Here is a 26,804-nt window from a genome sequence, read left to right on the forward strand (position 1 = left end):
TGCCTGCGTGCGTGGAGTCAGTATAAATGTATGTGTGTGCCTGCGTGCGTGGAGTCAGTATAAATGTATGTGTGTGCCTGCGTGCGTGGAGTCAGTATAAATGTATGTGTGTGCCTGCGTGAGTGGAGTCAGTATAAATGTATGTGTGAGTGCGTGGAGTCAGTATAAATGTATGTGTGAGTGCGTGGAGTCAGTATAAATGTATGTGTGAGTGCGTGGAGTAAGTATAAATGTATTTGTGTGTCTGTGCGTGGAGTCAATATAAATGTATGTGTGAGTGCGTGGAGTCAGTATAAATGTATGTGTGAGTGCGTGGAGTCAGTATAAATGTATGTGTGAGTGCGTGCGTGCATGGAGTCAGTATAAATATATGTGTGTGCCTGCGTGCCTGCGTGTGTGGAGTCAGTATAAATGTATGTGTGTGCCTGCGTGCCTGCGTGCATGGAGTCAGTATAAATGTATGTGTGTGCCTGCGTGCGTGGAGTCAGTATAAATGTATGTGTGTGCCTGCGTGCGTGGAGTCAGTATAAATGTATGTGTGTGCCTGCGTGAGTGGAGTCAGTATAAATGTATGTGTGAGTGCGTGGAGTCAGTATAAATGTATGTGTGAGTGCGTGGAGTCAGTATAAATGTATGTGTGAGTGCGTGGAGTAAGTATAAATGTATTTGTGTGTCTGTGCGTGGAGTCAGTATAAATGTATGTGTGAGTGCGTGGAGTCAGTATAAATGTATGTGTGAGTGCGTGGAGTCAGTATAAATGTATGTGTGAGTGCGTGCGTGCATGGAGTCAGTATAAATATATGTGTGTGCCTGCGTGCCTGCGTGCCTGCGTGTTTGGAGTCAGTATAAATGTATGTGTGTGCCTGCGTGCCTGCGTGCATGGAGTCAGTATAAATGTATGTGTGTGCCTGCTTGCCTGCGTGCATGGAGTCAGTATAAATGTATGTGTGTGCCTGCTTGCCTGCGTGCATGGAGTCAGTATAAATGTATGTGTGAGTGTGTGGAGTCAGTATAAATGTATGTGTGTGCCTGCGTGCCTGCGTGCATGGAGTCAGTATAAATGTATGTGTGTGCCTGCTTGCCTGCGTGCATGGAGTCAGTATAAATGTATGTATTTGTGCGTGCGTGCATGGAGTCAGTATAAATGTATGTATTTGTGCGTGCGTGCGTGCATGGAGTCAGTATAAATGTATGTGTGAGTGTGTGGAGTCAGTATAAATGTATGTATGTGTGCGTGCGTGCATGGAGTCAGTATAAATGTATGTATTTGTGCGTGCGTGCGTGCATGGAGTCAGTATAAATGTATGTGTGTGCCTGCGTGCCTGCGTGCGTGGAGTCAGTATAAATGTATGTGTGAGTGCGTGCGTGCGTGGAGTCAGTATAAATGTATGTGTGTGCCTGCGTGCCTGCGTGCATGGAGTCAGTATAAATGTATGTGTGTGCCTGCGTGCCTGCTTGCATGGAGTCAGTATAAATGTATGTGTGTGCCTGCGTGCCTGCGTGCATGGAGTCAGTATAAATGTATGTATTTGTGCGTGCATGCATGCATGGAGTCAGTATAAATGTATGTGTGCGCCTGCGTGCCTGCGTGCATGGAGTCAGTATAAATGTTTGTGTGTGCCTGCGTGCCTGCGTGCGTGGAGTCAGTATAAATGTATATGTGTGCCTGCGTGCATGGAGTCAGTATAAATGTATGTGTGTGCCTGTGTGCCTGCGTGCATGGAGTCAGTATAAATCTATGTATTTGTGCGTGCGTGCGTGCATGGAGTCAGTATAAATGTATGTGTGTGCCTGCGTTTCTGCGTGCCTGCGTGCATGGAGTCAGTATAAATGTATGTGTGTGCCTGCGTGCCTGCGTGCGTGGAGTCACTATAAATCTATGTATTTGTGCGTGCGTGCATGGAGTCAGTATAAATGTGTGTGCCTGCGTGCGTGGAGTCAGTATAAATGTATGTGTGTGCCTGCGTGCGTGGAGTCAGTATAAATGTATGTGTGTGCCTGCGTGCGTGGAGTCAGTATAAATGTATGTGTGTGCCTGCGTGAGTGGAGTCAGTATAAATGTATGTGTGTGCCTACGTGCGTGTGCATAGAGACAGTGCAAAAATAAAAAATAAAAAAAGGTCAATAAAGATACAAGGTTAACTCAGATAGTCCGTGTATCTATTTTGTTAGCTATTTATCATTCTTACTGGTTGGGGATAGAAGGTGTCCAAGACTTGACTTGCCAGACTTGATGCACTGAGTCTGTCCAGTCCTCCTGAGGTATAGGTCAGGTGTTTGATTCACACGTCAGGTATATGCATCCATTGCCTACTAGCAGGACAAGGTCAGGTCATGTGTGGGTGCAGGTGATGAAGATGTGTTCTGTGAGAGAGAATATGTTACAGTACTTTGTTCCAGCTTCAGCCATACTGACTAACCTGCCAGGCACAATTCGGTGTGTTTATGTGCTTTCTCATCCTACACAATGGCAAATGACAGCATCTCCATTGAGAATATAGGGTAGGAGCCTACCTTTTGGCTCTTGGTCCTTCTCCTTTAACTTTTCATTCCATCATTTTAAATCCATCTTCCTCCTTTGTTTAGATATCTCCTAACCTTTGCCCCACACGGAAGCTCTAGAACTGTAGCCTATTGCCTCTTTGATGGCTTATGATCGGCTACAATAAGCTACACACCCCACTCTCGTGAAAAGCAACGAGCATTAATATAATGTTCCGATCTGTATTGGTCCTTCCGGACAAGTCAGTTATTCCCGAGACTGACAATCGTTTCAGATCTGACCCAGACCCGTGACATTACTTTGAATTCTGGATCCGGACCCGCTCGGATCGCAGATCGGGTATCAAGTATTTGGTATAGGTGGATCCGTGACGACCTCTAGTTCTTATCCAGAGTTTTATTGGCTGTTGGTCACCATCCCACATTAGCATACTCACACAGACAAGAAGTGATCTTCATGGTTATTGCAGATGCACACACAACACTTCTAGATTAAAACACACTGGTTGGCAGCCAAACTTGCGTCTTGCGTCTTCATCTGTCGACAACGATAGCTACTCTGACCTGGAGTGGGAGCGGTCAGAGTCCAAATGTGCATTCGGGCATTCTGATTGGTGGAAACCAGGAAGCTGTGCTAGATAACTGAGAAGGAGAGAAACGACCCTAACAGGGCTGTGCGTAAAGACATGTGCACAGGCATGGTCTTTTTTTACAATGATTGTGTGTGTGTATAAGAGAGAGATATGTAGGTGGTTGGGTTCCATGTTAGATATACCAAGGGTATCTACAGTACCTCCTGCTCCATCTCCAACAATGATCTTGCATTAGGTACCTGTCAGTAGCAGATTAATCTGTCACTGTGAGCTGGTGAGGTGTTGCAATTGTGTAAATTGATTGAACCAGAATGGGGCGCCTTGAGAGCGATACAGAGACACAAGATGGTGTGAGACACGTGGGAGTAAATGAGTAGCGACGGGGGTGACTTAGAGAGAGGTAGAAAGAGCATGCTTTCCTTTCTCCGTAATGTTGTTTGTGCTTGTTGTGTTTCTCCTCTGCCTGGGTCAGTGACTCCTGCTCTGTGTGTCCTTGGACCAGGCTGGTCGGCCATTAGTGGTTCCATTGGCAGCTGTTGTAATTAGCTGCATAGTGGACCCACCGGACTCTGCTAATTAAAACTATTGCCTAGCCTACTCACCTAAACACCACCACTACTGTACTGTAGTGCAGTCCCGGCCTCTATTGATGAGAGACAGCACTAGGTCTGATGTCGTCATCTCACTGAGTTTGGGGGGGCATCCTGACCTGGAAGGCAGGACAGGACTGTTACCTATTTCTGAGTCAACAAAGGGTATTTTAGTGGGGAATCTTCTACAAGCAGTTATATTAGAAGCTCTTGCTTGATTTCATCAAGCATGAGCAGTACGTTCTTAGAAACTAGAGTTGAACAACTATACGGATTGTTGCAAAACATCTGTATAAAGATGTCAAACTGCATAAAATCATTTGAAGGTCAAAGGACGGACAAATTTAGGCTAAATGGAGAGAGTGAGAGAGAGAGAGAGAGAGAGAGAGAGAGAGAGAGTGAGAGAGAGAGAGAGAGAGAGAGAGAGAGAGCAGAATCATCCTTTCTCTCTCCAGCCAGCAGTTTAACATAACATGTTCATATTCCAGTTTATATATTCCATTTTCCCTGTACTCACACTGGAGTTAATCAACTGCCTGAATTGCCATTGCCTTTTTCTATCCTCTCTGCATCCCTTAAAGGCTCCATTAGAGAAGAATGTTATGCTGGATGGACCCTGTGCTGTTTTGGAGATTGTTACTGTGGAAACCAGGTCAATCCTAATCAGCGATGGGTGTGGGCAAGTGGCGGGGGAGTTTGAAAGGCAACAATATTTTTCATTTCCATTGTAGTGAGTAATTATGTAAATCTAAAACTTACATTGTGAAAAATAGATGCTGTTGTACATCATTTATTTTGTTTGAGAATAAAAGCACTGAACACAATCAGCTTAATTTATACTTGCTTAATTACTCTCAATTTAGTCCTAATGAAACAGACAGATGCAATATTGTGAGAATAAGACAAGGGAAAATGTATTCAACCTCCGATAAGGATAAGATTGATGTTTGACCCCTATATCTGTACAGTATAGCAACTACTGCCGTCTTAAAGCCACAGTGTATGGGTGATGACTGAAGAGGAGGCGTGTTTTGACACAAGTAGACCTTTAATTAAGGTATTTTCCCTGGCTTTCATCCTGCTCTCCATGCTCCTAGGAGCTCTGACTGGAGGACAACCACACAAGCTTTTGAGGAACCTGAACAATGTAAATGTCAGAGAGAGAGAAATGTCAATAGATGGAGGCCTATAGGCTTAACAGTGAATTCTCTTTTGTCATAGTATACCATCAGTGGTGTAAAGTACTTAAGTAAAACTACTTTAAAGTACTACTTAAGTAATTATTTTGGTGTATCTGTACTTTACTTTACTATTTATAATTTTGACAACTTTTACTTTTACTTCACTACATTCCTGAAGAAAATAATAATTTTACGCCATACATTTTCCCTGGCACACAAAAGTAAGTATGTTTTTCCATCTCCCTCTTTCTGATAAGCCTCTCATGCCGTGGCATGCCATTGTATTGGGGAAAGAAAGCCTTCTGCTCGCACTTTGGCGAGTGGAAACGGTCCTTGGCATTTTGCCTTTAGCCTATAAGCATTTGAATATACATACTTGAAATTACAATGTACCAGTAATTTATTTGAAATATGCAGGATGTTGAAGCAGAGTATCGAAGCAATCTTATTTTGATGAATTGTTATTGTATCAAGCAGATGCAAAATACAAAGAATTTAGCCAATAGAGAGCTTTGTACATTAGAGAGCTTTGTACATTAGCTTCTGACAAACGCAGAGTTATGGATCATTTCACCTGTCTTTCTCGAGACAAAGCAATAAACAGATACTAGTTGTTGTTCCTATCCAATCTATAAATGACTGTCCAAATCTGCCAACATGAACACCTCCAACAGAATACATATGGGCCTATCACATTAGATATTTCCTAGGAGTTAATGCCACTTCCTGACATAGGACACCATACGGATAGGGGTCCTATTTCATTTTTTATATATTTTATTTATTTCACCTTTTTTAACCAGGTAGACCAGTTGAGAACAAATTCTCATTTACAACTGCGACCTGTCCAAGATAAAGCAAAGCAGTGCGACAAAAACAACAACACAGAGTTACACATAAACAAACCTACAGTCATTAACACAAAAGAAAAGAAATATATACAAATCTATGTACAGTGTGTGCAAATGTAGAAGATTAGGGAGGTAGGCAATAAATAGGCCCTAGAGGTGAAAATAATTACAATTTAGCATTAATACTGGAGTGATAGATGTGCAAGTAGAGATTCTGGGGTGCAAAAGAGCAAGAGGGTAAGTAATAATATGGGGATGAGGTAGTCGGGTGTGCTATTTACAGATTGGCTGTGTACAGGTATAGTGATTGGTAAGCTGCTCAGACAGCTGATGCTTCAAGATAGAGAGGGAGATGTAGGATTCCAGCTTCAGAGATTTTTGCAATTCGTTCCAGTCATTGGCATCAGAGAACTGGAAGGAAAGGCGGCCAAAGGAAGTGTTGGTTTTGGGGATGACCAGTGCAATGTATTTGCTGGAGCGCGTGCTATGGGTGGATGTTGCTATGGTGACCAGTGAGCTGAGATAAGGCGGGGCTTTACCTAGCAAAGACTTATAGATGACCTGGAGCCAGTGGTTCTGGCGACGGATATGTAGTGAGGGCCAGCCAATGAGAGCATACAGGTCGCAGTTGTGGGTAGTAAATGGGGCTTTGGTGATTAAACGGATGGCACTGTGATAGACTCCATCCAGTTTGCTGAGTAGAGTGTTGGGGGCTATTTTGTAAATGACATCGCCGAAGTCAAGGATCGGTAGGATAGTCGGTTTTACAAGGGTATGTTTGGCGGCATGAGTGAAGGAGGCTTTGTTACAAAAGAGGAAGCCGATTCTAAATTTAATGTTAGATTGGAGATGTGAGTCTGGAAGGAGAGTTTACAGTCTAACTAGACACCTAGGTATTTGTTGTTGTCCACATATTCTAAGTCAGAACCCTGCAGTGTAGTGATGCTTGTCAGGCGGGAGGGTGTGGGCAGCAATCGGTTAAAGAGCATGCACTTAGTTTTACTAGCATTTAAAAGCAGTTGGCGGCTATGGAAGGAGTGTTGTATGGCATTGAAGCTCGTTTGGAGGTTTGTTAGCATAGTGCCCAAAGAAGGGCCAGATGTATACAGAATGGTGTTGTGTGAGTAGAGGTGGATCAGACAATTACCAGCTGTTAGGGCGACATCATTGAAATATACCGAGAAAAGAGTCTGCCCGAGAATTGAACCCTGTGGCAACCCATAGAGACTGCCAGAGGTCCGGACAACAGGCCCCCCGATTTGACACACTGAACTCTATCTGAGAAGTAGTTGGTGAACCAGGCAAGGCAGTCATTTGAGAAGCCAAGGCTATTGAGTCTGCCGATAAGAATGTTGTGATTCACAGAGTCGAAAGCCTTGGCCAGGTCGTTGAAGACGGCTGCACAGTACTGTCTTTTATTGATGACATTTATGATATTGTTTAGGACCTTGAGGGTGGCTGACATGAAAGAGAGTTTGAATAGGCTAGTTGCAACCATTTCGGGCTGATACTTTTTTTTTTACCTTTATTTAACCAGGCAAGTCAGTTAAGAACAAATTCTTATTTTCAATGACGGCCTGGGAACAGTGGGTTAACTGCCTGTTCAGGGGCAGAACGACAGATTTTGTACCTTGTCAGCTCGGGGGTTTGAACTCTCAACCTTCCGGTTACTAGTCCAACGCTCTAACCACTAGGCTACACTGCCGCCGCCTCTTTTTAGAAAGAGAGGGTCCAGATTGTCTAGCCCAGCTGATTTGTAGGGATCCAGATTTTGAGGTTCTTTCAGAACATCAGCAGTCTGGATTTGGGTGAAGGAGAAGCGGGGAGGAGGGTTTGAGCAAGTTGCTGCAGGGGGTGATGATATGTTGGCCAGGGTAGGGGTAGCCAGATGGAAAGCATGGCCAGCCGTGGAAAAATGCTTATTAAAATGATCGATTATTGTAGATTTATTGGTGGTGATAGTGTTTCCTATCCTCAGTGCAGTGGGCAGCTAGGAGAAGGTGCTCGTATTCTCCATGGTCCAAAAACCTTTTGGAATTAGTGCTACAGGAAGCAAATTTCTGTATGAAAAAGCTAGCCTTAGCTTTCCTAACTGACTGAGTATATTGGTTCCTGACTTCCCAAAAAGTTGCATATCGCGCAGACTATTTGATGCTAATGCAGAACGCCACAGGATGTTTTTGTTTTGGTCATGGGCAGTCAAGTCTGGGGTGAACCAAGGGCAATATCTGTTCTTAGTTCTACATTTTTTGAATGGGGCATCCTCTACTGACGGGATGAGGTCAATGTCCTTCCAGGATAACAGGCCCAGATCGATTAGAAAGGCCTGCTCGCGGGAGCGTTTGATAGTGATGAGGGGTGGTTGTTTGACCGCAGACCCAGTACGCACGCAGGCAATGAGGCAGTGATCACTGTGATCCTGGTTGAAGACAGCAAAGGTGTATTTAGAGGGCAGGTTGGTCAGGATGATATCTGAGAGGGTGCCCATGCTTACGGATTTCGGGTTGTACCTGGTAGGTTCCGTGATGATTTGTGTGAGATTGAGGGCTCTCTCTTCGTCCGCCCACGTGTTCTCGCACACCCCGAGAGCTTCTGGTCAGCGGGGTGGTGGCACCGGGATCCTCATCTCTCCCAAGTGGTCATTCTCTCTTTCTCACCTTACCCATCTGTCTATCGCCTCCTTTGAATTCCATGCTGTCACAGTTACCAGCCCTTTCAAGCTTAACATCCTTATCATTTATCGCCCTCCAGGTTCCCTCGGAGAGTTCATCAATGAGCTTGATGCCTTGATAAGCTCCTTTCCTGAGGATGGCTCACCTCTCACAGTCCTGGGCGACTTTAACCTCCCCACGTCTACCTTTGACTCATTCCTCTCTGCCTCCTTCTTTCCACTCCTCTCCTCTTTTGACCTCACCCTCTCACCTTCCCCCCTACTCACAAGGCAGGCAATACGCTCGACCTCATCTTTACTAGATGCTGTTCTTCCACTAACCTCATTGCAACTCCCCTCCAAGTCTCCGACCACTACCTTGTATCCTTTTCCCTCTCGCTCTCATCCAACACTTCCCACACTGCCCCTACTCGGATGGTATCGCGCCGTCCCAACCTTCGCTCTCGCTCCCCGCTACTCTCTCCTCTTCCATCCTATCATCTCTTCCCTCTGCTCATACCTTCTCCAACCTATCTCCTGATTCTGCCTCCTCAACCCTCCTCTCTTCCCTTTCTGCATCCTTTGACTCTCTATGTCCCCTATCCTCCAGGCCGGCTCGGTCCTCCCCTCCCGCTCCGTGGCTCGACGACTCATTGCGAGCTCACAGAACAGTGCTCCGGGCAGCCGAGCGGAAATGGAGGAAAACTCGCCTCCCTGCGGACCTGGCATCCTTTCACTCCCTCCTCTCTACATTTTCCTCCTCTGTCTCTGCTGCTAAAGCCACTTTCTACCACTCTAAATTCCAAGCATCTGCCTCTAACCCTAGGAAGCTCTTTGCCACCTTCTCCTCCCTCCTGAATCCTCCCCCTCCTCCCTCTCTGCAGATGACTTCGTCAACCATTTTGAAAAGAAGGTTGACGACATCCGATCCTCGTTTGCTAAGTCAAACGACACCGCTGGTTCTGCTCACACTGCCCTACCCTGTGCTCTGACCTCTTTCTCCCCTCTCTCTCCAGATGAAATCTCGCTTCTTGTGACGGCCGGCCGCCCAACAACCTGCCCGCTTGACCCTATCCCCTCCTCTCTTCTCCAGACCATTTCCGGAGACCTTCTCCCTTACCTCACCTCGCTCATCAACTCATCCCTGACCGCTGGCTACGTCCCTTCCGTCTTCAAGAGAGCGAGAGTTGCACCCCTTCTGAAAAAACCTACACTCGATCCCTCCGATGTCAACAACTACAGACCAGTATCCCTTCTTTCTTTTCTCTCCAAAACTCTTGAACGTGCCGTCCTTAGCCCAGCTCTCCCGCTATCTCTCTCAGAATGACCTTCTTGATCCAAATCAGTCAGGTTTCAAGACTAGTCATTCAACTGAGACTGCTCTTCTCTGTATCACGGAGGCGCTCCGCACTGCTAAAGCTAACTCTCTCTCCTCTGCTCTCATCCTTCTAGACCTATCGGCTGCCTTCGATACTGTGAACCATCAGATCCTCCTCTCCACCCTCTCCGAGTTGGGCATCTCCGGCGCGGCCCACGCTTGGATTGCGTCCTACCTGACAGGTCGCTCCTACCAGGTGGCGTGGCGAGAATCTGTCTCCTCGCCATGCGCTCTCACCACTGGTGTCCCCCAGGGCTCTGTTCTGTTCCTATTCTCGCTATACACCAAGTCACTTGGCTCTGTCATAACCTCACATGGTCTCTCCTATCATTGCTATGCAGACGACACACAATTAATCTTCTCCTTTCCCCTTCTGATGACCAGGTGGCGAATCGCATCTCTGCATGTCTGGCAGACATATCAGTGTGGATGACGGATCACCACCTCAAGCTGAACCTTGGCAAGACGGAGCTGCTCTTCCTCCCGGGGAAGGACTGCCCGTTCCATGATCTCGCCATCACGGTTGACAACTCCATTGTGTCCTCCTCCCAGAGCGCTAAGAACCTTGGCGTGATCCTGGACAACACCCTGTCGTTCTCAACTAACATCAAGGCGGTGGCCCGTTCCTGTAGGTTCATGCTCTACAACATCCGCAGAGTACGACCCTGCCTCACACAGGAAGCGGCGCAGGTCCTAATCCAGGCACTTGTCATCTCCCGTCTGGATTACTGCAACTCGCTGTTGGCTGGGCTCCCTGCCTGTGCCATAAAACCCCTACAACTCATCCAGAACGCCGCAGCCGGTCTGGTGTTCAACCTTCCCAAGTTCTCTCACGTCACCCCGCTCCTCCGCTCTCTCCACTGGTTTCCAGTTGAAGCTCGCATGCGCTACAAGACCATGGTGCTTGCCTACGGAGCTGTGAGGGGAACGGCACCGCAGTACCTCCAGGCTCTGATCAGGCCCTACACCCAAACAAGGGCACTGCGTTCATCCACCTCTGGCCTGCTCGCCTCCCTACCACTGAGGAAGTACAGTTCCCGCTCAGCCCAGTCAAAACTGTTCGCTGCTCTGGCCCCCCAATGGTGGAACAAACTCCCTCACGATGCCAGGACAGCGGAGTCAATCACCACCTTCCGGAGACACCTGAAACCAACCCCACCTCTTCAAGGAATACCTAGGATAGGATAAAGTAATCCTTCTCACCCCCCCTTAAATGATTTAGATGCACTATTGTAAAGTGGCTGTTCCACTGGATGTCAGAAGGTGAATTCACCAATTTGTAAGTCGCTCTGGATAAGAGCGTCTGCTAAATGACTTAAATGTAAAATGTAAATGTAATCAAGCTTAGATTGTAGGACGGCCTCGGTGTTAAGCATGTCCCAGTTTAGGTCACCTAACAGTACGAACTCTGAAGATAGATGGGTGGCGATCTACTCACATATGGTATCCAGGGCACAACTGGGGGCCGAGGTGGGTCTATAACAAGTGGCAACGGTGAGAGACTTGTTTCTGGAGAGGTGGATTTTTAAAAGTAGAAGCTCGAATTGTTTGTGCACAGACATGGAAAGTATGACAGAACTCTGCAGGTTATCTCTGCAGTAGATTGTAACTCCACCCCCTTTGGCAGTTCTATCTTGTCGGAAAATGTTATAGTTAGGGATGGAAATTTCAGGATTTTTCGTGGCCTTCCTAAGTCAGGATTCAGACAATAGCTAGGACATCTGGGTTGGTGGAATGTGCTGAAGCAGTGAATAAAACAAACTTAGGGAGGAGGCTTCTAATGTTAACATGCATGAAACCAATGTTTTTACGGTTATAGAAGTCAACAAATGAGAGTGGCTGTGAAATGGGAGTGATTCTGGGGACTGCAGGGCCTGGGTTAACCTCTACATCACCAGAGGAACAAAGGAGGAGTAGGATAAGAGTACGGCTAAAGGCTAAAAGAATTGGTTGTCTAGTGCGTAAAAGGAGCGGGTTTCTGGGCGCAGAAGAATAGATTCAAGCCATAATGTACAGACAAGGGTATGGTAGGATGTGAGTACAGTGGAGGTAAGCCTAGGCATTGAGTGACGATGAGAGAAGTTTTGTCTCTAGAGGCACCATTTCAGGCAGGTGTGGTCACCACGTATGTGGGGGGTGGAACAACAGGGCTAGCAAAGGCATATTGAGCAGGGCTGGAAGCTCTACAGTGAATTAAGGCAAAAAAATACTAAACAAAACAGCAATAGACAAGGCATTTTGACATTAGGGAGAGGTTAGGGAGAGGCATGTGTAGCCAAGTGATCATAGGGTCCAGTGAGTAGCTAGGCGAGCTGGAGGCACAGCGATTCAGACAGCTGGCAGGCCGGGGCTAGCAGCAGACTAGCAGATGGGCCTCAGGGGGACGTCGCAACAAGTGTCTGTTGAAACCCCCTCGAACGATTAGGTCAACAGACCAGTCGTGATTGATCGGCTGGGCTCCGTGTCGGCAACAAAGGGTCCAGGCCAATTGGCAGAAGAGGTATTGAAGCCCAGGAATTATCTGATGGAATTCTTTGGCTAATCGGGAGAAGAGCCTAGCTCCAGGCTAACTGGTGCTTGCTTCGGGACAGAAACCCCCTCGGACGGTTACGTCGGTAGACCAGTCGTGATGGATTGGCGAGGCTCCGTGTCGGCAGCAAAGGGTCCAGGCCAATTGGCAAAAGAGGTAATTGAAGCCCAGGGATTGCTTGATGGAATCTCTTCAGCTAGACGGGAGATGGGCCTAGGTCGAGGCTAGCTCCAGGCTAACTACTAGCTAGTTAGCTGGCTAGCTTCAGAAGGGGGTTCTGGTTCAAAAGTGTAAAAATAGAAGATCCATACCACATTGGGTGAGGCGAGTTGCAGGAGGGTAAGTTCAATCCGTAGATGGAAAATGAGATGTAAAAAAATAATACAAATATATACTAAATATATACGAAGAAAAACGATATATACAAGGGACAGGACAAGACAATCAGAACAGACATCCCCACTGCTTCGCCATCTTGGTATTTATGTTTAATTTATGGACATCTCTCAGTGAAGGAATACTACATGGTTGATATCTCACAGAGATATATTTCTGCCAGGCTCTGACACGTCTGATGGGGTCATAGATTTATAATATCAGTTTGCTATTTCAAACAACCAGGTGGTTTCATCTTCATAGTCAAATATGTAGAATGTTTTTATTACATATGTGAAGGAAAAGTAAAATAGAGTAAAACTCAATAGAGTAAAACTCAATAGAGTAAAACAAGTTAAATTAATTTCTGCATATTATAATGACAGGTGATTTCATTTTATTTTATTTTATTCTAATAAACTATAGTAAACTGTATAAATACAATTTTAAAACATATAGTAAAATACACTACAGTATATACAGTACATTCGGAAAGTATTCAGACCCCTTCCCCTTTTCCAGTTTGTTATGTTACAGCCTTATTCTAAAATGGATTAAATAAAAAAAAATGTCCTCATTAATCTACACATAATATTCCATAATGACAAAGCGAAATCAGGTTTTTAGAAATGTTTGCTAATTTATACAAAAAAAAATCTGAAATACCTTATTTACACAAGTATTCAGACCCTTTGCTATGAGACTCGAAATTGAACTCAGGTGCATCCGGTGTTTCCATTGATCATCCTCAAGTTGTTTCTACAACTTTGTTGGAGTCCACCTGTGGTAAATTCAATTGATTCCTTATGATTTGTAAAGACACACGCCTGTCTATATAAGGTCCCACAGTTGACTGTGCATGTCAGAGCAAAAACCAAGCCATGAGGTTGAAGGAATTGTCCGTAGCGCTCCGAAACAGGATTGTGTTGAGGCACAGATCTGGGGAAGGTTACCAAAACATTTCTGCAGCATTGAAGGTCCCCAAGAACACCAGTGGCCTCCATCATTCTTAAATTGAAGAAGTTTGGGACCACCAAGACTCTTCTTAGAGCTGGCCGCCCGTCCAAACTGAGAAATCGGGGGAGAAGGGCTTTGGTCAGTGAGGTGCCCAAGAACCCGATGGTCACTCTGACAGAGCTCCAGAGTTCCTCAGTGGAGATGGGAGAACCTTCCAGAAGGACAACCATCTCTGCTGCACTCCACCAATCAGGCCTTTATGGTGGAGTGGCCAGACGGAAGCCAGTCCTCAGTAAAAGGCACATGACAGCCTGCTTGGAGTTTGCCAAAAGGCACCTAAAGGACTCTCAGACCATGAGAAACAAGATTCTCTGGTCTGATGAAGCCAAGATTTAATTCTTTGGACTGAATTCCAAGCGTCATGTTATGGGGGAAACCTGGCACCATACCTACGGAAAAGCATTGTGGTGACAGCATCATGCTGTGGGGGATGTTTTTCAGAGGCAGGGACTGGGAGACTAGTCAGGATCAAGGGAAAGATGAATGGAGCAAAGTACAGAGAGATCCTTGATGAAAACCTGCTCCAGAGCAATCAGGACCTCAGACTGCGGTGAAGGTTCACCTTCCAACAGGACAACAACCTTAAGCACACAGCCAAGACAACGCAGGAGTGGCTTCAGGACAATTCTCTGAATGTCCTTGAGTGGCCCAGCCAGAGCCCGGACTTGAACCCGATCAAACATCTCTGGAGAGACCTGTCAGGACCCGGTATCGAACCTGGGTCTCCAGAGTGAGAAACAGTCACTTTACCAACTGAGCCACGAATAGACAGCAGAACCCAGAAGATGAGGCAGACACAGCAGTACTTAAGACGGTGTATTTAATAAAGAAAAAATCCTAAAAAACAAAAAATGGCAAATCCAAAAGGTGGTAGGAAAAACACAAAAAGACCTCAAAAGAAACTCACCAAAAATAAACAAAAACAAAAAACAGAATACTACAAGAACTTCACCCGGAATCGACAAGAGCACACAGAACACTAGGGCAGGATGCCAACATACAAACACAGAGCACAGAACTGAGGGAAACAAAGGGTTTAAATACAATCAGGGGAAACGAGACACAGGTGCAAATAATAATGGGGATCAAGGGAAAACATAGGGACAAAAAGCACAATGGGGACATCTACTGACAAAAACCCGGAACAACCCTGGCCAAATCCTGACAGAATCCCCCCTAGGAACGGCTCCTGACGTTCCTACCAGCTCTCTCAGGGTGGAGGACCCTGAACTGACGAATGAGGTCAGGGTCCAGGATGTCTTTGGCAGGAACCCAGGAGCGCTCCTCAGGACCGTAGCCTTCCCAGTCCACCAGATACTGCCAGGACCGCTGCACCCGGCGGGAATCCAGTATCCGGTGGAATAAGCCGGCTGGCCTCCAATGACACGAGGCGGAGGGGAGGTCTGTCTGCCGGGACAAGGGGAAAAAACAACAGGTTTTAACAATGACACATGAAATGTGGGATTAATCTTAAGGGATCTGGGTAAGTGTAGGCGATAAGAAACTGGGTTAACTCTCCTGGCAACCTTGAAGGGACCGATGTATTTTTGGGACAGCTTGCGAGACTCCACCCGTAGAGGTAAGTCTCTTGTGGAAAGCCAGACTCTCTGGCCGGGGCGCAGGGTAGGCCCGGGACGGCGACGTCTGTTGGCTTGTTGTTGATACCTCTGTGAGGAACGCATCAGATTAAGACGGGTCTTCCTCCACATAAGCCGACAGCGTCTGACGAACCTCAAGGCTGAAGGCACTCTGACTTCTGCCTCCTGGTCCGGGGAAAATGGAGGAGCATAGCCAAACTGACACTCGTGCGGGGACATACCAGTGGAGGAGGAGCGCAAGGTGTTGTGCGCGTATTCGGCCCAAACAATAAAGGATGACCATGTGGACGGGTTGTCACGAGTCATACATCGGAGGGTGGTTTCCAGCTCTTGATTCATCCTCTCTGTTTGGCCATTGGACTCCGGATGGTACCCTGAAGATAGACTGGCAGAAGCCCCCATGAGTTGGCAGAAGGCCTTCCAAAACCTTGAGGCGAACTGGGGACCTCTGTCAGAAACCACATCTTGAGGAATGCCGAAGACTCGGAACACATGATTAATTACCAACTCAGCCGTTTCTTTGGCAGAAGGTAACTTAGTCAGAGGGACGAACCTGGCCGCCTTTGAAAACCTGTCGATTATGACTAGGATAGTAGTATTGCCATGGGATGGAGGAAGTCCAGTAATAAAGTCCAATGAGATATGGGACCAGGGTCTGTGGGGAACAGGTAAAGGGTGAAGGAGTCCTTGAGGAGGAGGTGAGAAGATTTGCCCTGGCAGCACACGGGGCAGGCATTGACGAAAGTGGCAACGTCTTCTCTTATGGTAGGCCACCAGAACTTACGCTGGATGAACTCCAAGGTGCGACCTACGCCCGGATGACAGGTGAGGCGAGAGGTGCCCCCACAGAAGGACCTGAGTCCTCACTGCCTTGGGGACAAACAACCGATTGGCAGGGCCTCCTTTAGGGTCCGGTTCGCTAGCTTGAGCACGTCTCACGGTATCCTCAACTTGCCACGAGATCGGAGCCACAATCTTAGCAGCAGGAAGGACAGGCATGTCCGTGTCATCTCGAATGGCAGGAGCGTAGACTCGGGACAGGGCATCCGGTTTGAGATTCTTCGACCCGGGCCGATAGGTGAGGATAAACTGGAATCGATTGAAGAAAAGAGACCATCTAGCTTGTCTAGAGTTCAATCGCTTCGCCTGCTGGATATACTCCAGATTTTTGTGGTCCGTAAGCACTTGAAACGGGTGAGAAGCCCCCTCGAGCCAGTGTCTCCATTCCTTCAATGCCATCTTAACCGCTAGGGAGTTCACGATCCCCACATCGTAGTTCCTCTCAGTCGGGGTAAGCGGTGTGAGAAGAAAGCGCACGGATGAAGCTTCTTGTCTTCACCCCTCTGAGACAGGACAGCTCCAACACCAACCTCTGATGCGTCTACCTCCACCACAAATGGTTCATCCGTAGTCGGTAGTATCAGGATGGGAGCAGAGAGGACGCGCTGCTTGGAGTCCTTGGAAGGCCGTCTCAGCTTCTCTTCCCCACAAAAACCTTGCATTGCCACCTTTGGTTAAAGCTGAGAGAGGAGCTGCCACCAAACTGAAGTTCTTGATGAACTTGCGGTAAAAGTTTGTGCCCAGGAAACGCTGAACATCCTTAACGGATTTGGGGGTGGGCACCGCCCCTACCTTCCTAGGGTCCATTTGGACTCGACCGGGTTCCACTACAAATCCCAGGAATTGTACTCGGGATGAATGGAATTCACATTTTTCCGGCTTAACGTACAGATGGCTGTCCAGGAGGCGTTTGAGTACTTGTCTGACATGCTTAGTGTGTTCTTGAAGGGAGCTTGAAAAGATGAGGATGTCATCCAAGTAAACGAACACAAATATGTTAAGCATATCCCTAAGCACATCGTTTATGAGCGCTTGGAACACCGCTGGGGCGTTGGTCAGGCCGAAGGGCATCACCAAGTATTCATAGTGACCAGTAGGCGTGTTGAAAGCGGTCTTCCACTCACCAGGTCTGATCCGCACAAGATGGTATGCGTTCCGCAGGTCAAGCTTAGTGAAAACAACTGCTTCCTGGAGCAGCTCGAAGGCTGTGGCCATAAGGGGTAGCGGGTGTTACGGACGATTATGTCATTGAGTCCCCGGTAGTCGATGCAAAGGACGTAATCCACCATCTTTCTTGGCCACAAAGAAAAACCCTGCTCCCGCCGGGAGGTTGATGGACGCATGAGGCCTGCTTCCAGAGAGTCCTTGATGTAGGTATCCATAGCAGCTCGTTCGGGTGGAGATAGGGAAAAGATCCGACCCCTGGGGGGCAAGTGCCCGGAAACAGGTCGATGGGACAATCGTAAGGTCTATGGGGTGGTAGCATGGTGGCCCTCTGTTTGCTAAACACCAGTTTGAGGTCATGGTAACACTCGGGAACTCGGGTCAGGTCGATGGATACTAAAGACTCGGGAGTAGAACTCGGGGAATTCTGGAAAATACAAGTAGCTTGGCACGTAGGACCCCACTGCTTGATAGTGCCCACAGACCAGTCGATGTGAGGGTTATGGCTGTGAAGCCAGGGGTATCCAAGGACGAGAGGGAACTCGGAACAGGAGATCAAATGAAAGTTCATCAATTCCTGGTGTTGTGAAACTGAAAGTCTCAAGGAGGTAGTGACATGAGTGACAAGTCCAGATCCCAAAGGGCTTCCATCCAATGTAGTAACCCTCATGGGGTCACTTAGAGGTTCAGAGGAACGCCATTCTCCTTCGCCCAGACACCATCCATGAAGTTACCTGCGGCTCCAGAGTCTACCAAGGCTTGAAGGTGAAGCTTGTGGTTGTCCCAGGAGAGGGTGACTGGAATGAGCAGACGGGAGTTGGACGGATGGGAGGAGGTTATGTTTCCGTTACAGTTCCCCCGGTCTGTACGGGACAGAGCGTTTCCCTGGAGCCCGGGACACGTGGAGGAAATGGCCCGGTTTGCCGCAATATAGACAGCGTCGCTCCCTCATCCGGCGGTCTCTCTCAGCCTGGGAGATGCGTCCAATCTGCATGGGTTCCGGTGGAGCCAGCGATGATAAAGGTGGGTACTCGGAGCTGGGACTGATAGGAGACGGTTGAGTTCTCTCTCTCTCAGACGCTGGTCAATGCGTGAGGCCAGCTTGATCAGGGACTCGAGATTGTCCGGTGGTTCCCGAGTGGCCAGTTCATCTTGGATAGTGTCGGAAAGGCCTTTCAGAAAGCACACCGTGGCGCCTCGTTGTTCCAGCCACTCGCTGCTGCCACCGTGCGGAACTGGATGGCATAGTCCGTCACGCTGCGCCACCTTGATGGAGAGTCAGGAGCTGGTTGGCTGAGTCAGAACCACTGCTTGGGCCTTGAAACACTCGTTTGAATTCCTCAGCAAAGGCAGAGTAGCTGGCACAGCAGGAACTATGGGCATCCCACACAGCAGTAGCCCAGGCCAGGGCTTTCCGACAGCAGGGTGATGATATATGCGATCTTAGACCGGTCAGGGTTGCAGCTCAAAGGAGAGAGAACATTGAGTGAGAAAGCCTTTACAAGCACTTGGATCACCTGAGAACCGTTGGGGAGGTGGAAGACGAGGTTCAGCCAGGGGGTTAACTGCCATGGGTACGTGAACCTGAGGTACTGGGACGGAAACTGTTGCCGGGGTAAGTCGATCAGATATTTGCTTAATGGAAGTCAGCATCTCCGACAGAAGATGAGAATGTCAGCCATTAAGGCCTCTTGCTGAACCAGGGCGGCTTCGTGGCGTTGGACAGTCTCCTGGTGGTGGGACAGCGTGGCAAAAAGGTCCAGGAACTGGCTGTCTCTGGGTTCATTTTTGGCTCTGTGTTTCTGTCAGGACCGTATCGAACCTGGGTCTCCGGAGTGAGAAACAGTCACTTTACCAACTGAGCCACGAATAGACAGCAGAACCCAGAAGATGAGGCAGACACAGCAGTACTTAAGACGGTGTATTTAATAAAGAAAAATCCTAAAAAACAAAAAATGGCAAATCCAAAAGGTGGTAGGAAAAAACACAAAAAGACCTCAAAAGAAACTCACCAAAAATAAACAAAAACAAAAAACAGAATACGAACTTCACCGGAATCGACAAGAGCACACAGAACACTAGGGCAGGGTGCTAACATACAAACACAGAGCACAGAACTGAGGGAAACAAAGGGTTTAAATACAATCAGGGAAACGAGACACAGGTGCAAATAATGGGGATCAAGGGAAAAACATAGGGACAAAAAGCACAATGGGGGCATCTACTGACCAAAACCCGGAACAACCCTGGCCAAATCCTGACAGAAAAATAATAATGGGGATCAAGGGAAAAACATAGGGACAAAAAGCACAATGGGGGCATCTACTGACAAAAACCCGGAACAACCCTGGCCAAATCCTGACAAGACCTCTGTCAGGTTGGACGCTCCCCATCCAACCTGACAGAGCTTTAGAGGATCTACAGAGTAGAATGGGAGAAACTCCCCAAATACAGGTGTGCCAAGCTTGTAGTGACATACCCAAGAAGACTCAAGGCTGTAATCTCTGCCAAAGGGGCTTCAACAAAGTACTGAGTAAAGGGTCTGAATATTTATGTAAATGCAATTTTTTAACATTTTGATAAATTTGCAAACATTTCTAAAACCTGTTTTTGCTTTATCATTATGGGGTCTTGTGTGTAGATTGATGACAGAAAAAAACAATTGAATCCATTTTAGAATAAGGCTGTGACGTAACAAAATATGGAAAAAGTCAAGGGGTCTGAATATTTTGCGGATGCACTGTATAATAAATATGTGGACACCACACATGAGTGGGTTTGGCTATTTCAGCCACACCCGTTGCTGACAGGTACATACAATCGGGCACACAGACATGCAATCTCCAATAGACAAACATTAGCAGTAGAATGGCCTCACTGAAGAGCTCAGTGACTTTCTATGTGGCACCGTCATAGGATGCCACCTTTCCAACAAGACAGTTCGTATACTTTCTGCTTAGCTTGAACTTCCCCGGTCAAAAGTAGTGCTGTTATTGTGAAGTGGAAACGTCTAGGAGCAACAACAGCTCAGCCGCCAAGTGGTGGGCCACACAAGCTCACAGAATGGGAGAGCCGAGTGCTGAAGTGCGTTGAGTGTAAAAATCATCTGTCCTCGGTTGCAATACTCACTACCGAGTTCCAAACTGTCTCTGGAACGTCAGCACAATAACTGTTTGTCGTATGCTTCACAATATGGGTTTCCATGGCCGGTGCAGCCACACACAAACGTAAGATCACCATGCGCAATGACAAGCGTCGGCTGGAGTGGTGTAAAAGCTCGCCGACATTGGACTCAGGAACTGTTGAAACACGTTGTCTGGAGTGATTAATCACGCTTCACCATCTGGCAGTCCAATAGAGGAATCTGGATTTGGTGAGATGCCAAGAGAACGCTACCTGCTCGACAGCGTAGTGCCAACTGTAAAGTTTGGTGGAGGAGGAATAATGGTCTGGGGCTGTTTTTGATAGTTCGGGCTTGGCCCCTTACTTCCAGTGAAGGGAAATCTTAAAATGACGGAGTACAATGGCATTCTAGGCGATTCTGTGCTTCCAAACTTGTGGCAACAGTTTGGGTAAAGCCCTTTCCTGTTTCAGCATGACAATGCCCCCATGCACAAAGCGAGGTCCATACAGAAATGCAGGGGCACAACTTTGGTTTTAGAAGTGGGGGGATATAATAAATATATATATTTTTTAATTCAGTTGGATAAACACTCCAAATAGCCTACCCAACCCCTCAGAGGCATCTGCATGGTACTAAAGCACACCGTTGCCTCATTTTTGATCACATTCCAATGATAAAACTGGGGGGGGACAAAAACGCAATTTCAGAATGTGTGTGTGTGTGGGGGGGGGGGGGGTTGGTTTGATTGGTGTGAAATGGTTTGTCAAGATTGGTGTGGAAGAACTTGACTGGCATGACCTCAACCCCATCAAACACCTTCGGGATGAATTGGAGCACCGGCTGCAAGCCAGGCCTAATCGCCCAACATCAGTGCCCAACCTTACAAATGCTCTTGTGGCTGAATGGAAGCAAGTCCCAGCAGCAATGTTCCAACATCTAGTGGAAAGCCTTCATAGACGAGTGGAGGCTGTTATAGCAGCAAAGGGTGGACCAACTCCATTTTAATGCCCGTGATTTTATTTGTGAGGTGTTCGACGAGCAGGTGTCCACATACCTTTGGTCATGCAGTGTATATGAATAGAATTTCGACCTTCTTTCCTGTCTTTCAATATAATATATTCCATGACAAAGTGATAAATAACATAAATCAAATTGTATAGGCGCGGCCGTGATATCGTTGAAGACCCTTTGAGTGCGCATTCGTGTGTAGAGTGGCTGCGCGCTATGACACCCGTGACTCCAGAGCGCGAGCTGGGCTTTCGGCTTTAACAGTCAGTCTTGTCACACAACGTTTCGAAAGATGTTGGGTACGGACGACCACAGGGACAATCTGAAACGGAACGGGACAGGTAGGCAGAAATACAACATATATAGTGTAGCGTTTGTTTTTACATATTGACGTATTGCTGTTTACTATTCAAAGTTTGTGGCCCCCATGTGACAGTTCATCAAACACAATTATCAGTCTACCCGTAGCGCGTGTACAGTAGCCTATTTTCCATTGTTAATGGAATGAATAGCTATAAAGTTATTCTGAGATGGCCAAATCATACATTTTAAACGAGGCAGATGCATGTATAGGCCTAAAAATTTGCTTTACAATGAATGGACAAACGACCGATTGTTAGATTTGTTTATGTCTGACTTGGCAATTTGTTGTTATGAGCAGACTAGACTTTTTATATGCATGTAATATTCATTTAGATTTGATTGTTAATCAAAACACCTTCAGTAGTTTTATATGATTACAGCTTCGAGGTAATGTATTGTCTGTAACTTACGAAGCAAATGTCATAGGTAATTGATACACTGTTGCGCTTTGAGGCTATTAATTGAGAGCACGTTGATCGTTTGAATTGCACATTAGGCGATCTGAATGGGCTTATTTGTTCATACTTCCTCCCTCACTGAATAAAATATGATATTGCTCGACCGTTCATCGTCCATCCTGTCACGCAGCCGGGCTGGGTGTTTCCGCACGGCATGTGGTGAGCCGGTGCTTGTGGTTCTCAATGGCCAGATGCAGGCAGGCATTCCCTCAATAGAAAACTGTAACCATGGAACTGTAGTAGACTATTTAACCCACCCGAATTCCAAAGCCATTTCTCAAGTGTATGATGTGGTCCAATAACGTCTAATCTGGCAAAACATCAGTTTATTTATATCTTTACACCTGGATAAGGGCTTTCGATAAATGTAGGTCCTAGAATTGAATGAATTAATCACGTGCTGTAAGAAAGCAGTGGCTGATCATTCTGAAGATGGGCAAACTTTATCAGACAAAGATCTAAAACTTTAAGCGGTATTCTCCACACACAGGCCTGGGCATTGCGTACTATCACCCACTGGGACCCATGACAGATGTTAGTCTGCTATACTTTACATTTATGTCAGTGGGCAGCGGTTTCAGTTTAAATGCCTATCTGTAACGGCGTTCTTCGTTTGTTGAATGAGAGTCGGACCGAAATGCAGCGTGGTGGTTACTCATGTCTTTAATGAAGAAAAACGGAACGATACATGAAATAACTAATAAATACAAAAACAACAAACGGAACGTGAAAACCTATTACAGCCTATCTGGTGAACACTACACAGAGACAGGAACAATCACCCACAAAATACACAGTGAAACCCAGGCTACCTAAATACGGTTCCCCATCAGAGACAACAAGAATCACCGGACTCTGAGAACTGCCTCAGGCATCCAAACCTAAACTAAACACACCCCTAATCAACCACAATCCCAATGCCTACAAAAACCCCAATACGACAACACAATAACATAAACCCATGTCACACCCTGGCCTGACCAACTAATTAACTAAAACACAAAATACTAAGCCAAGGCGTGACAGAACCCCCCCCCCCTAAGGTGCGGACTCCCGGACGCACCTCAAAACCATAGAGAGGGTCCGGGTGGGCGTCCGTCCATGGTGGCGGTTCCGGCTCGGGACGTAGACCCCACTCCATTAATGTCATAGTTCCTCCCCTACACGTCCTGGGATAATCCACCCTCGCCGCCGGCCATGGCCTAGTAGTCCTCACCCAGAACCCCACTGGACAGAGGTGCAGCTCGGGACAGAGGTGCAGCTCGGGACAGAGGGGCAGCTCGGGACAGAGGGGCAGCTCGGGACAGAGGGGCAGCTCGGGACAGAGGGGCAGCTCGAGACAGAGGGGCAGCTCGGGACAGAGGGGCAGCTCGGGACAGAGGGGCAGCTCGGGACAGAGGGGCAGCTCGGAACAGAGGAAGCCCAGCACTGAAAGGAAGCCCAGCACTGAGAGGAAGCCCAGCCAGGCAGTTGAATCCGGCAGATCCTGGCTGACTGGCGGATCTGGAAGAGTCTGGTTGACTGGCGGATCTGGAAGAGTCTGGCTGACTGGCGGACCTGGAAGAGTCTGGCTGACTGGCGGACCTGGAAGAGTCTGGCTGACTGGCGGATCTGGAAGAGTCTGGCTGACTGGCGGATCTGGAAGAGTCTGGCTGACTGGCGGATCTGGAAGAGTCTGGCTGACTGGCGGATCTGGAAGAGTCTGGCTGACTGGCGGATCTGGAAGAGTCTGGCTGACTGGCGGATCTGGAAGAGTCTGGCTGACTGGCGGATCTGGAAGAGACTGGCTGACTGGCGGATCCTGGCAGACTGACGGCTCTGGCTGCTCCATGCTGACTGGCGGCTCTGGCTGCTCCATGCAGATTGACGGCTCTGGCGGCTTCTTGCAGACTGACAGCTCTGGCTGCTCTATGCAGACTAACAGCTCTGGTAGCTCCTTGCAGACTGGCAGCTCCTTGCAGACTGGCAGCTCCTTGCAGACTGGCAGCTCCTTGCAGACTGGCAGCTCCATGCAGACTGGCAGCTCTGGCTGCTCCAAGCAGACTGACAGCTCTGGCTGCTCCATGCAGACTGGCAGCTCCATGCAGACTGGCAGCTCTAGCTGCTCCATGCAGACTGGCAGCTCTAGCTGCTCCATGCAGACTGGCAGCTCAGGCTGCTCCGAACAGGCAGGAGGCTCCGGCAGCGCTGTAGAGGAGGAAGGCTCTAGAAGCGCTGAACAGGCGGGAGACTCCGGTAGCGCAGGAGAGGAGAAAGGCTCTGATAGCGCTGAACAGACAGGAGACTCCAGCAGCGCTGTAGATGAGGAAGGCTCTAGAAGCGCTGAACAGGCGGGAGACTCCGACAGCGCAGGAGAGAAGAAAGGCTCCGACAGCGCAGGAGAGGCGAGGCACACTGTAGGCCTGATGCGTGGTGCTGTCACTGGTGGTATTGGGCCGAGGACACACACAGGAAGCCTGGTGCGGGGAGCTGCTACCGGATGGCTGGGGTGTGGAGGTGGTACTGGATAGACCGGACCGTGCAGGCGCACTGGAGCTCTTGAGCACCGAGCCTGCCCAACCTTACCCGGTTGAATACTCTCGGTCGCCCTGCCAGTGCGGCGAGGTGGAATAGCCCGCACTGGGCTATGTAGGCGAACCGGAGACACCGAGATCAAGGCTGGTGCCATGTAAGCTGGCCCAAGGAGACGCACTGGGGACCAGATGCGTAGAGCCGGCTTCATGGCATTTGGCTCGACGCTCAATCTAGCCCGGCTGATACGCGGAGCTGAAATATACCGCACCGGGCTATGCACCCGCACTGGGGACACCGTGCGCACCACTGCATAACACGGTGCCTGCCCTGTCTCTCTAGCCCCCCGGTAAGCACAGGGAGTTTGCGCAGGTCTCCTACCTGGCGTAGCCATACTCCCTGTAAGCCCCCCCAAGAAATTTTTGGGGCTGATTCCCAGGCTTCCATCCACGTCGCCGTGCTGCCTCCTCATACCAGCGCCTCTCCGCTTTAGCCGCCTCTAGTTCCTCCTTGGGGCGGCGATATTCACCAGGCTGAGCCCAGGGTCCTTTTCCGTCCAGTTCTTCCTCCCATGTCCAATTCTCCAAGTGGTGCAGCCTCTCCCACTGAAGCTGCTTCTGTTGCCTCTCCTTTGGCTCCTGCCTGTTAACACGCTGCTCGGTCCGTGTGTGGTGGGTGATTCTCTAACGGCGTTCTTCGTTTGTTGAATGAGAGTCGGACCGAAATGCAGCGTGGTGGTTACTTATGTCTTTAATGAAGAAAAACGGAACGATACATGAAATAACTAATAAATACAAAAACAACAAACGGAACGTGAAAACCTATTACAGCCTATCTGGTGAACACTACACAGAGACAGGAACAATCACCCACAAAATACACAGTGAAACCCAGGCTACCTAAATACGGTTCCCCATCAGAGACAACAAGAATCACCTGACTCTTCAAGAATCACCTGACTGATTGAGAACCGCCTCAGGCAGCCAAACCTAAACTAAACACACCCCTGATCAACCACAATCCCAATGCCTACAAAAAACCCAATACGACAACACAATAACATAAACCCATGTCACACCCTGGCCTGACCAACTACTTAACTAAAACACAAAATACTAAGACCAAGGCGTGACACTATCTCAATTGACCTCTACTCTTATGACATTGGAATTGGACACTTGCATTGTTTAGTCAGTCAAATGATAATAATAATAATAATAATATGTTTAATTTATTTAGGGCTTTTCATTATAAAGATCATCCTAAAGATGCTAAAAAGTAGGCATTGGGCTGGACAATGGTCTTCAACAGAGGCTGGAGCATCTAGGTCACATGACGATGATAATAATGATGATCATCCACAGAAACACCTTTCATTTCAAACATTGATCTAGGCTATTATAACATAGTTCAAACAGCAATCAAACATCCATGTCCCCCTGTGAGGCCTGACTGACATGAGAAACAAGTTCAGTAGTCCCAGGGGGGCTTCTGGGAGAGTGTCAGTTGTTGACTTGATGTAGTCTCTAATTCGTGTTTATTGTGCTGTCGGCACTCTACTCACTATAACAAGCTGAGCTGAGGGGAACGCAGATAAATCAAGGCAAATATCAACATGTTCAGTCAGGGAAGGTGAAATATGGCTGCTGCGGTTAGGAGAGCATTTATGGACGCCACCTTAAGGCCCGCTACTCCTGCTGAATGCCTATGGATGAATAATATGGAGGCCTGTGTTATTGTTGCTGTGACAGACTACATACACACTCTGTTAGTGTCACTTGTGTTATTGTTGCTGTGACAGACTGCGTACACACTCTATTAGAGTCACTTGTGTTATTGTTGCTGTGACAGACTACGTACACACTCTGTTAGTGTCACTTATGTTATTGTTGCTGTGACAGACTACGTACACACTCTGTTAGTGTCACTTGTGTTATTGTTGCTGTGACAGACTACGTTATACACTCTGTTAGTGTCACTTGTGTTTTGTCGCAGTTGTTCCAAAGATGTTTATTTTCGTTATGAAGGAGGAGTTGTCTTTTTCTGTCTTTGGTGAGAGCTGGTGAAGTAC

The 26,804-nt window shown here is 47.8% G+C and overlaps 1 protein-coding gene across 1 annotated transcript in view; it reads left to right on the forward strand.

Annotated features, from left to right (window-relative positions):
* The first annotated feature begins 21,632 nt into the window (after positions 1 to 21,632).
* The window catches only part of LOC135555723 (zinc finger protein 385C-like), a 231,628-nt gene continuing 226,456 nt past the window's right edge, over positions 21,633 to 26,804 (forward strand). The window contains 1 exon segment of the mRNA XM_064988411.1: positions 21,633 to 21,742. Coding sequence (XP_064844483.1) covers positions 21,694 to 21,742 — 49 coding nt within the window. The 5' untranslated portion in view covers positions 21,633 to 21,693.

The sequence above is a fragment of the Oncorhynchus masou genome, chromosome 15 (genome assembly GCF_036934945.1).
Source record: "Oncorhynchus masou masou isolate Uvic2021 chromosome 15, UVic_Omas_1.1, whole genome shotgun sequence".
In the NCBI taxonomy this organism is placed as follows: domain Eukaryota; kingdom Metazoa; phylum Chordata; class Actinopteri; order Salmoniformes; family Salmonidae; genus Oncorhynchus; species Oncorhynchus masou.